The sequence below is a fragment of the Gavialis gangeticus genome, unplaced genomic scaffold (assembly GCF_001723915.1).
Source record: "Gavialis gangeticus isolate Ggan-Ray unplaced genomic scaffold, GavGan_comp1, whole genome shotgun sequence".
Lineage (NCBI taxonomy): Eukaryota > Metazoa > Chordata > Crocodylia > Gavialidae > Gavialis > Gavialis gangeticus.
Window position 1 is genome coordinate 63870010 of NW_017729032.1, and position 12060 is coordinate 63882069.

The following is a 12060-nucleotide window of genomic DNA, read 5'->3' on the forward strand; positions in this document are numbered from 1 at the left end:
TTGGATACTGGCTAGTTCAGAAAAGCATAAGTTTTGTAGGCGATGGCCTATGATCTACTTCAGGGGTGGGCAATTATTTCGGGCAGAGGGCTGTTTACTGAGTTTTGGCAAGCCATCAAGGAAGCCAGGGGCAGATAAATATTTATTTTCTAAATTTTTTTAGGGGCCCCATGGGTCAGACAATGGCCTGGCAGGCTGCATTTTGCCCACCCCTGGTCTACTTCATCAGATACTATGAATGGATTTTAGAAAGCAGGGATATATTAGAAAGGAATTTAAATGCAAAGCATGAGAAAAGGAGGGTGGGGAGCACTGGTGAGAAGTAGAATGAATAGCTCATTATGGATAAACAAAGCAGTTAACCTGCTGAGAAACCTAGGGGTATAAAAGCTAGACCAGTTAATGGTATAAGAATCTATAGTCTCTGTTAAGACCATACTTAACACAATCCAGTCTGTGGATAATTCCTTGTTCCACAATTTTGCGTTTGAGGTGGCTTTTAAAGTTTTGTTGTTTTTAAGAGTAGCTACTCTGAGAGAAATGATGGAATATCCAGGGAGGTTTAAGTGTTCCACCATAAGCCAGTATTTCTTGAATGGATATCAAATTTGTGTCCATTCTTTCTTGCACGTAGGGATCTCTCCACCTGTCTAAGGTAGATAGATAGAAGGGCATGCAACACAGCTCCATGGATCTGGCCTGTGGGACATAAGTTTGATACCCCTGCTCTAGACATAGGAATCTTAAATTTAGAATCTTGTTAAGTTGTTTTCAAAAATTTTTATTTAAAGTATCACAAGGAAAACATTTAGAGTTTTATAGCATGTAGAAAATTCCTGTGTTTATATGTACAGTGCCAGATTATCATGGTTGCATGTGGCTTGTGACATTGACAATATTTTTATTAAATGTGTCTGATATATAGTAAAGTAAATTGTATCCTTTCTTCCAAAGGACTTAGTTAGCAAGAGCTAAAATTTTAAATTAAGCCATTTGGTTAAATCTCTTTCTCTTGCCTCCCTCCCATCCCCGCCACCATGGGCAGGTATATGCCTGGGGATATAACAACTGTGGTCAAGTTGGATCTGGATCTACAGCGAATCAACCAACTCCTCGTAAAGTCTCAAATTGTTTACAGACTAAAATGGTTGTTGGTATTGCTTGTGGTCAAACTTCCTCCATGGCTGTAGTAGAGAATGGTGAGGTAAGTTATCTTGTATCATCTCAGAAGATATATTGTGCTCATGTCTGGATAGTATTGACATAGAAAACACTCCTAATACATCAGTACTGCTGTGGAACTGATAGTATTTTTTGAGCTCTGCATCATTTGGTTCTTTGCTGTATATTTAGACTCTTATAGTTTCAGATATTAGTATGGAATGAACATGTTCTGTTTATTTGTCTTCATTTCAGCAATGGGATCTTGAATTGAAACTAAGATGAGAAAATGAATACATTTGTCTCTGGCCCCCAGAAGGTGTTAAAATAATAGTGTGATTTGGGTCTGAGGTATTTTATGACTCTGACATGCATGGCTATGGCAAGTTTTGGGGTGGCTGTAGCCTAGCCCATAGCACCCTGGCCCAGCCTGTACTGCTGGGAAGAGGCTGGAGCAGCTCCTAGCCCCAAATATGTGGTGGGCAACCTGCCCTCGCCCCGCACACAAATCTGGGGGGCATGTGTCCCCCATCATCCCCCCAGGGTACACAGTGATGGGAGTCACCCCCCCCCATCCTCCAGACAAACCACCCTCAGCTCCATCCCATGGCCCACCCTGGCCCCAGCCCCATTCCCTCCTTTACCATGGGGGCCTCAGTCTGGCCTCTCCCCTACAACCCTCCCCCCCCACCACAGACTTACTAGCTGGATGTTGATCTCCAAGCTGCTGGGCTGCATATCTGCAATCAGATCAGTATCAGCCAACAAAATCTTTATTGGTGCACCTCTAGTTCCGATATATACTTGCTGATAGAAACTAGGAAGAAATCTGGAGCTCTAAATAGTCAAAATAGAGGCCTGTTCAGCTATTGGATACATTTTAAGCTGATCAAGATGATTGATACTGTTCTTAAAATTGTCAGCTAAAAAATTAAATCAGCACAGTGGGACCTGAAAAGTGAAGAATATTGCCACTTTTTTTACAGAAAACTTACTACTACAGTAAAGGAAGGCATCTTTAAAATAGCTTGCCTTCTTTTAAAAGAGGAATAGAATTAAATATAGAACTGAAAAAAATAGCAGAAATTTATTAAATTTATTATATGCTTCCTTCTCTATTCCATCACCTCTTCTCAGGTTCACAATTTGATGCTGTCACCAGAGACGCTTCTTACAGAGTTCTGTTGTCTCTGGTTGCATCAATAATGAGTCAAACTCATTATTTTTACGAATAGAACAGGAAGTTTAATCTTTTCTTTTCCTCCCTTAAACCAGGTATATGGATGGGGTTACAATGGTAATGGTCAGCTAGGTCTTGGAAACAATAGCAATCAGCTAACTCCATATAGAGTGACAGCCTTGCAGGGTGTCTGTGTGCTTCAGGTAAGTCCAAGTCAGAAGTGAAAATGCATTTATTTAATATTCATTATCTCACCAAAATCTTATTCTAAGAGTTAAACATGTAGAATTAAGGATTTCATTTTTTTAAGTTGGTCTCTTAAATTCTATTAAAGCTAATGGCCTAACGTCCATCAACAGATTATTTGTTTTGCAAGCCTTAGGAGTGTTTCACATGTGACTAGTCTAACTATAACCATCAAGTACATTATGCTGTAAACCTTTCTTGCAAGGAAGAGTGAAGTGGGTAGAGCAGGTGAATACAGAACAAATGATTGAGACTGGGTAAGCCTGGATTTTCAAGGGATTTGATTTACTTTAATATCTCAAATTAGGAAATGGATTAGGAGTGAAAGGCTCAGGGGGATGAGAGAACCAGAGAAGAAAGATGGTCTTAAAGTGAAAGTATGAGATTCTAGGACAGTAGTTCTCAACCTTTTTGGCCTCAAGTCACCCTTCCCTAACTTTTGTGAATTTAGTGGCACCTGATTTCAAAACTAATTTACATATTTCAGCACTTACTTCCTTGGAGAGGACCTCTGAAGAGGGAGTGTGAGATTTGTTCAGGCAAGAATAAGCCTGAGCCTGGCTTATCTGCTGAGATTATTATCTTATCTCCTCACACTTCAGTCACCCTTCAAAGGATGTGGTGGCATACCAGGGTGCCCCAGTACCCTGTTTGAGAATGTCTGCTCTAAGTATCAGGAGATCTGTGTTCTAGTCTAGGCTCTGTCAGACTATCTTGATAATTTAGGTTTAAATGACACACTAAATCATGATATCTTTAGATGGGTTAATAGGAACTTACTTCATAAGACTCTTGTGAAGCCTCAGTTCATAAAAAGTTTAGGTAGAAGTGAAGGAACCCTGACAGTTCCTTCTGGATGAATTATTGGAGTTTGTAATTTAGACCAAGTATTGGTCAGAGACTGTAAGGCAGTGGTGGCCAAACTTTTTGGCAGGTGTGCCACAACTTAATCTCCTATGTCTGCCATCATCTCCCTGAGTGCTGCTCTCATCCCTTAGCCTTTCCCACTCCCCTGTAGTCTTGCTTGATAGATTTTGTGCACTGGGTGCTGGAGTGGAGATGAGGCATTGAGCCTCCAGCTAAGCAGAGCAGAATAGGGGCAGGAAACTCCAGTAACAGGAGGAGTGACACTGCCAAGAACCAAGTTAACCCTTCCGTGGCCCCAGCAACCAGTAAAGTTTTTATATGGTGTGCTAGGATCCAAAGCCCTAAATTTGGTGACAGCTACAAGTCTAAGAAAACGTTAGCCTGGCTCTTGGTTGTAACACCTGACACCTCTCATAGCAGTGTCCTGCCCCCACTTTGCACCTAGGAAGGAATGCTCTGCTCCTTGTGTCTTCTGCTGCCTCCCATTAGTACCTAGGGCTCACCTGCCCAGTACAGCAGCTACCTGTGCCACCTGTGACATACATGCCACAGGTTGGCCATCTCTGCTATAAGAGAATTTTATAGAATAGGCCTGTATTTAAAACATAAGCTAAAACTTGACTAGCTGTTCTGGATAAAGAATGGTTGTTTTATGTGTATAGATTTATTCTGAGCTGTCATTGATTCTTAATTGTCAGTAATAAATAATTAATAAACCCTACATTACAGGGATTCACACTTCCCAGTACTTACTTCTACTGTGTCATTTTCATTAGTTTTACATATTGGGAAAGATCAGTTTCTGATGTTAAATAAAGCATGATGGGGATATTTCATGTGTTCAAGTCATGTAAAAGTAATGAGTGCAATAATTTATCTTCTGCTTTTCTCTGTTTAGTAATAATTGTTGTAAATTTACTTATAGATTGCCTGTGGCTCTGCGCATACACTAGCACTAACAGATGAGGGTTTGCTCTATTCCTGGGGAGCTAACACTTATGGGCAGCTGGGAACTGGCAATAAAAATAACCAGCTAAGCCCAACGCACATCATGATGGAAAAGGAAAGGTAATGTTGCTGTAGCTAACACTCATGGATTGAGAGATTTCTAAAGCCATAGTGCATGCTGAATCATATACACATTTGGATCTGTGGATGTTTGTTCTTACTGCTTAACTTAATTTTGTACTTTTCCATACTGTTACCTTTATTCCTTTCTCCGAGTTGTAGACAGCATACTTTTTGGAATCTTGTAGTGGCTTCTACACTAACTTCTGAAAGTATGTCAACATCCTATCCATTGCATTCCTGGCTTGAATATGTATAAGAAAGCCAGGTGTCAGAGTCAGTAAGCCAGCCCAAATATTTTTGCTCTTCTCCATGGAATGGGAAATTATAAATGATATGTGCCAAGTTTTTAAACTAGGTTAAGTCAGGACTGTCCAACTTCTCCACACCTGCAGACTGTATACTGCACCAGACACATGCTGCAGGAGCAGGCATTGCCCCATTGTGTGGGCAGTGTGAGTGGCACATGTCCTCCTTGGATCTGTTCCTTGCTGCACAGGCATTATAGGTGGCGTTTAGCCCTGCCTTACCCCACTACATGGCTGTGCGAGTGGCAGCTACAGGGGCTTGTGGGCTGCCAGTTGGATAGGGGGCAGCAGTGGGCAGGTGGGAGCCCAAAGGCTGCATGTTAACCACTCGCAGGCTGCCAGTTGGACAACCCTGGCTTAAAAAATGCTGTAGGCCTGGCAGCTACAAGGGCCTATGGGCTGAATACTGGCTGCTTGTGGGCTGCTTGGTTGAACCGCCACTTCACTAAATAAATCTATTGCCTTGAGAGGGCTGTCCTATTTGGAAATGGCCGGGGACCACTTGCCCCACACTTAACCATGAAGACCTTTGCACTTCACTTGAATTTCTAATGATTCTTTGCTTTCATTCTATTCCAGTGCTCGTGTACAGATTTCTAATTGGCAAACGATTGATATTTGGCTGTCTCTCTTATCAAGCTAAATTTTTCCTTTGGGAAAACCATAGTCCATTTTTGCAGGGCTGGCAACATCTGGCTCATGGAGTCAGAGCTTTTTACATGCTCCAGAGCTAAGGAGCTTCACCTCATAATTCCAAAATGTTACCAGTAATCCTTGCCTCTAGCATTTTAACTGGACCATCATGGCTACAACATCACCCCAACACTATCACAAAATAGAGGATGCCAAAAGACAAAACTTTTGTGCCATTATCTGGATGGTATGCTGCTCCTAAATTAATGGCATAGGATAAATCTGGCTTTTGATGTAAAATAAAAAAATCTATTGGGGAATATGGGGATTTTGACCTCTTTGGAAGCTTCCTGATTTTTCTGTCTTATTCTTCCCCTGGCTGTTTGGAAATCCCTTTTAGTATGTTTTAACATGGAAAAAACAGGAAAACATAGCTTTTGTTTCAAAGCTTAATGCTAGGATTCTCCTTGCCTCCTCCTATATCCTTCCCTTCCCCCCCCTTTTTTTTTTTTAGTTTCTCAAGCACTTTTTTACCAGCTGAGTAGAGATACTGGAAATACCTGTACAGTTCCTTTAGGAGCAATATGACTTTTCTGGTTCAGATCTAACTGAATCAACTAATAGGTATAGGGACTCCATGAGCAAAGAGAGAACAAAATAAAGTAACTGTACATTAGCAGCTGCAGTGCTTCAATACCATGATCAAGATCTGAGAAGTAAAAAAATAAATAATAAAAAATAGAAATTAGAACCTCTGTATAAGAAGTATCTTTTCCAAGAATATGGTATTAAATATGAATGTTTGAAAAATGAACATGAGGACTATGTCCATTTTAGTTATATTCCAAGCAGTTTTTAAACCTAGGGGAATGCAGTGGAAAAAGCTTAATGTAAAATGCAGTGCCTGAGATGGGCATGTTTTTGGCAGATTGGGCCAGGTTTAGGAATGAGCAACCTGGAATCCTAGGTCATGTGGACCTGGTTAGGACAAAAGGTCTTTCTTTGTCAGATGGGTCTTGTAATAGAGCACACCTGTCTCTTCTTAAGAGAATCACTTTATCTGAAAGTTAACTTAAGTTTACATAGCATTCAGGTCAGTGGGAGCATAAAAACATACTCTTTCCTGGGAGGAGGGGTGTAGGCCAGACCCCAGCACCTCTGAGCTCTTGATGGTGGTTCAGTTCCATATTACATGTGTCAGTTAACACTTCAGATATATGTTAACAATGGGTTGGTCATGAAGACCTCCTACCTAATTGAATAATTTGATGAGGCTCCACGTTCACTATTCAACAACTGTTTAACTATGATGGTCTTCAGAGGTTAACAGTTAAGTTTTGGCTTCTGACACTGAGTGCCATTCCTTATGGTACTATTTAAGTAACTTTGTTACTGTGGTCAAGCACTTAGTCAGTGTCTTCCTGTTTAAATAAAAAATATGGAATCTGGTCTTAGCCAGCCTGTCTTTAGCCAAGTTTAACCCAGAATTTTTATTTTAAATGCACATTTACAGCAAAAATGTACAGTTCCCCTTGTTTTGTAATGGAGGATATGTACAAGATAGAGGCACTTATGCCAAGGCCTATGTGGTCCTTACGAAGTCAGGTTTGGGGCAGGCAATTTCACTGCCTAAATACAAAAGCATAGCTGAAGAGGGACTGGAAGCTTCCTCAAGTGGAGTATTTTTCAGTGCTTGCTACAAAATATCTTTTCTATTGCATTGTTCCTAATAACTTAAGATAGTTCACATTCTAATATTATAAAACCTTAGTCTGTCTGTCAGTCACGCTTTGTTTGAGCTCTGATTGGGTGATAAACAGCCAATCAGAGTGCAAAGAAGCATTCAGACAGGCGGCAGCCCACCACTGTGGTGGGGGGGACACAGGGAATGGAGCAAGTGGAGAGGCGGACGAGGCCAGCACAGCACAGCTGCCCTCGCCCTCTGCACCCTGCTCCCTGCAGGTGGTGATGATGGAGCAGAAGGGGAGGGCAAGGCCAGCTCCCCACCTTGCTACTTGGAGGTAATGGTGGTGGTGGCATGCAGGGAAGAGGGGTCAGGATGCTGCAGGCCCACCCCTCCCCCTTCTGTCATAGTTGCTGCCTGCAGGGCCGATGTGGTGGTGGAGGGGAAGGAGCTGTCTTTGCATTCTCCCCCCCCCCACCTCCTCCCCTGACTTCTTGGAGCTAGCAGCTCTGCAAGGTGGAGTGTATCTGGACCCCAAGTGATGGGGGTGGGGGCAAGCAGCCCCAGCTGCAGCATCGGTGCGTAGCGGGCCTGGGCTAGCCGTGGCAGCGAAGAAGGGAGTAAGCCCGTGCACAGTCCTTCCTTCCCCATGCTACCACCATGGGCAATGGGGGAACGGGCCTGGGCTCAGCATAGTGGGGTGGGGGGGAGGAACAGGCCCAACATGGGGGTGGTGGGCAGAAGCAGGCCCAGGCTGATGCAATGGCAGTGGGAGGAGGGAAGTAGCAGGCCCAGGCCTGGGTCTGATGTGGGGGAGGATCAGGCTCGAGGCGGAGTGTGGAGAAGTTGGCCTGCTGTGGTGCTGGGGGGGAGGAACTGCGAGCCCAGCCCGATGTGGCAACACCATGGGAACAGGAGGAGTGGGCCTCCCCTCCTCAGGCCCAGTCCCACTCCTCCCCCATACCCCACATTGGTCCTGAGCCTGCTTCTGTCCCCCTGCTGCCGCCGGGCCGGCCCAGACCCACTGCTCCCATGCTGCCGCGGCCTGCCTTCTCCCCAGCCCCACTTCTCCCCTCACCCCGCCGCTGCAGTGGGGAGGGGGAGAGTGGGCCCGGATTCCAAGCCTCAAGAGGCAGGTGGTGAGTGGGTGAGAGGGCCTGGATGGGGGTGGGGTGAGGGGTTGGGCACAGAGCTCCAACCCTGCACACACTACCCTCTGTCATTCTTGACGGGTAGTTGACTAGTTTTATAAATAAGGACCTAAATTGTGATTTCATGATTTTTGCAGAAACTGTAATTTTGGGGCAGACCCTGCGGGGGAAAAAGCCAGGGGCTCGCTGTGGTGGGGAGAAAAACCCTTCAAAACTAAAATGCTAGCTCTGGGAAGAGGGGAAGGACGCTGCTGGCATGGCAAGATGGCTGGTGCCTCTTCCCCTTGCCACTGATTGGCTGTGAGGGCTGTCTGTTATACAGCCATGCCCCTCACCACCAATTGGCAGTGAGGGGCGAGGCCATATGAGGGATAGCCCTTGCAGCCAATCAGTGGTGAGGGGTGGGACCGAATGATGAGCAGCAATCAGGGCCCCTTGGCCAATCAGAGGTGTGTGGGGAGCCACTGTGCTGCACCCAAGAAGATAGCTGTCAGCCACGTGGTCTGCCTGTGAAATCAGCTGGCAGTTGCCTCGACTTCGGGAAATCCTTATTTATAAAATATTGTTTGACATCTGGAGGCCTAGAACATGCACCATTAATTTACTAATAGTATTGGTTTCTTGACTCTTCCCAAATTTCTTTTTGCTGCAAAATAGAAACATGAAGATATCAATATGTTTATCCTTAGATTTTGCTTATTTGTCTTGTGTTTGGCGAGATGTGTATTCCTTTTAGAAATGTTTGACTGTTCATGACCTACGGTAGGTGAGGCATGAAGCATTTCAGGTGAAAGACTTCTGTGAATGTCACTTTTTATAAATGTCACTAATTGAAACTGCATTTTGCTTATGTAATTGTAACTTAATTTTGAATTTGCTTAGGCAAAGGTGGTTCAGTTGAGTTTGATTTGGTAAACAAAAGACTGGACTACAGTTGCCAGTGTCTCTTTTTTTTTTCTTTGACAGAATTGGGAGTTTTTAATATTATAGTTCCATTCATAAAGTTGTTGCAGGAAAACTGCATATTTTATGTTTCTGTTTACAGGGTTGTAGAGATTGCAGCCTGTCACTCTGCTCACACTTCTGCTGCCAAGACCCAGAGTGGCCAGATATACATGTGGGGCCAGTGCCGTGGCCAGTCTGTGATTATTCCACACCTTACTCATTTCACCTGCACTGATGATGTATTTGCTTGTTTTGCTACTCCTGCTGTGATGTGGCGTCTCCTTTCAGTAGGTGAGACAAGTTAGGGTTATGTACTGCAGTGCACCTCTGAAACAGATTTTTGATTCAAATATAAATGGTTTCAGTCTTATAAAAGTGGAAATAGATATCAAAAAAAAGAATTTAAATTATGTGTGTATGTATATAATGGTATAGCACACAGTAAGTGCTTTATTATATATAATCAAAATAAAGCCGTTATTAATGTGTGCTATAAATGAGTGTAGAACTAGATTTTTGTTCACATGGCATTCAGTAAAAATTAAAGGTCTAAAAATTAAAATTATATATCCCACTGCATATGTGCAAATGACTCTCTGGCTTGCATATACATACACATACACCAGAGAGTCATTTGCAGATATGTAATGAGATATATAATTTTAATTTTTAGACCTTTAATTTTTATTTTTATTGAATGCCATGTGAACAGAAATCTAGTTCTACAGTCATTTATAGCATACATTAATAAATGCTTTATTGTGTGGTGTGTGTGTGTGTGTTTTAGTGTGACGGCAGAACCACAACAGTTAAGATATAAACCAGTTTTAATCGGATTTTTTTGTTGTTAACCCAGTGTGTAACCCTACACTTTGTAACGTAGGAATGGGATTAAATTAATTTCACTCCTCAAGCTAATTTACCTCTTGTATGACATTCTAGTCCTTCATGTTGACAATCCCTCCCAGTTTTTCCATTAGCAGATTTAATTCTTCTCAGCCTCTTGAAGGCTCAGATCAAGTGTATTCCTATTTCTTGTGCCAGCAGTATTAATGAAATTTTAAACAAGGTCAGTCCCAAGTTTTAATCCTTGAACTCTACTGGTGACCTCCCCATACCTTGATATTTTGCCCTTTGGCACAAACTGCTGTCATTTTCCTGTTTGTCAACTTTACAGTTCTTGAACTAATCCCAGTCATATCAACCTTAACAAATTTTTCAACTGGAGTTCTATCAACTGCTTTACCAAAGTCAAGATAGACTAGATCTACTGAATTTCTGTCATCTTGAAAATCAAGCTACCTGGGCAGTCTGGCACAATCTACCTTGGTAAATTCATGTTTCATTTTATCCCATTTTCCATTTCCTCCATGTCTTCATTGATTTTTTTTCCTTCAGAGTTTGTACAAAGCTTTGGATACTGTAGTGTACAGACTGCTGGGTCGGCAACTGTTTGGAGCACTTCCACCCTCTTGCCCTTAATTACAGTTACTATACTGTTCTTTAGTCATACATTACCATCCCTAATTTGACTTGAGTTAGTAAAAATCTTTGATCCAGAACTCTCAGAATTCTGTGATTTGAAGACTAGCCTCAATTTGGGCACTCTGAGCTCTTTGCATTTTGCTTCTACACCTATGGTAGCTCCATTCTCTTATCTGTGTTCAGTTTTTCTCATTTGCATGTTTAACACCATTATCATTACTGAAAGCTGAAGGAAAAGTATTCATTTAATCTTTGGACCATAGCTACATACACCGTCTTAACTTTTTACTTCATTCTTAATTCATTGGCATCATTTTCTTGTTTTCTGTTTATATGGCTAAAGACACTTTTACTAGTTGTTTTAATGTCCTCTGCAAGATCTCACTCCATCTAGTCTCACTTTGTACGGTTATGATCCTTCCCAAACTAATTAATATCTCCTGCTCCTAACTGAGCTCAGCTGGTTTCCAGTTCTGCTACCTCTTTTTACAAAGCAATATTTGGATAAGTTTTTAAGAGTTAAGTTGATCTATGGGGTGGCTTGAGCTAAGCTGAAAAGCCAGGGAGTCATTTGCACATATGTAGTGGGACTAGATCCTGGATGTGAACCAGAGTGGTTGACATCACATTGCGTGCAGAGTAACCATTAGACACGGCATATTGCTTAGCAACTAAACTTGAGCAGCACCTATGTACTATGACATCAAGTCCTCCCCATGGCAGTATCTGAGAATGTTAATGATGTTAGTTGCTCTCTGCATTCTGAGAAGTCTTCTGAGAGCAGATTTTCTGGAGTAAGAGTAGATGCTTCAAAATGCTGTAAAATGAGTATGCATGCTGTGATTTTTACTTTATAAGTATTGTGAAAGAAAGCAGCATTAATTTACTAAAAGCTTTCATCCATTTTCGTTCTTAAATACAGCATTAAAATAATTTTGCTGCATGTCTCTCACCTGTTTCCTTGCACTCTGGGAGGGCATTGCAGGGAGATGGGGGCAGCCTGTGCCCTTGGATCTGCGTGGGGCAGGGTGGGTGGGCTGCAGCTGTGGGATGGAGCCGGGGCTGTGTTGGGCTCTTCTCAGTAGGGGCTGAGCTCAGCAGGTGGCAGTGGCACTGGGAGGAGGAGCTATGGGGTGGCTATGATGAAATTTGGGGTGGCTGCAGCCTCCCTCATGGCCCCCTCCCAGCACTGCCGCCGCCCACCCTGAGTCCAGCCAGCAGCTGCAGCCTGCCTGACTTTCACTGCATGCAGACCTGGGGGCACATGCCCTCCTGGGGTGCAAGCAATAGCAGGAGATGACCTTCCCCTTCCCCTCCCACCCCCACATTCCC

The 12060-nt window shown here is 43.0% G+C and overlaps 1 protein-coding gene across 1 annotated transcript in view; it reads left to right on the plus strand.

Annotated features, from left to right (window-relative positions):
• Positions 1-12060, plus strand: part of RCBTB1 (RCC1 and BTB domain containing protein 1) — a 43458-nt gene that overhangs the window by 17461 nt on the left and 13937 nt on the right. The window contains exons 4-7 of the mRNA XM_019523807.1: positions 1046-1204; positions 2437-2544; positions 4380-4522; positions 9344-9534. Of these exons, the coding sequence (XP_019379352.1) occupies positions 1046-1204; positions 2437-2544; positions 4380-4522; positions 9344-9534 (601 nt within the window). The remainder of the gene's footprint in view (positions 1-1045; positions 1205-2436; positions 2545-4379; positions 4523-9343; positions 9535-12060) is intronic.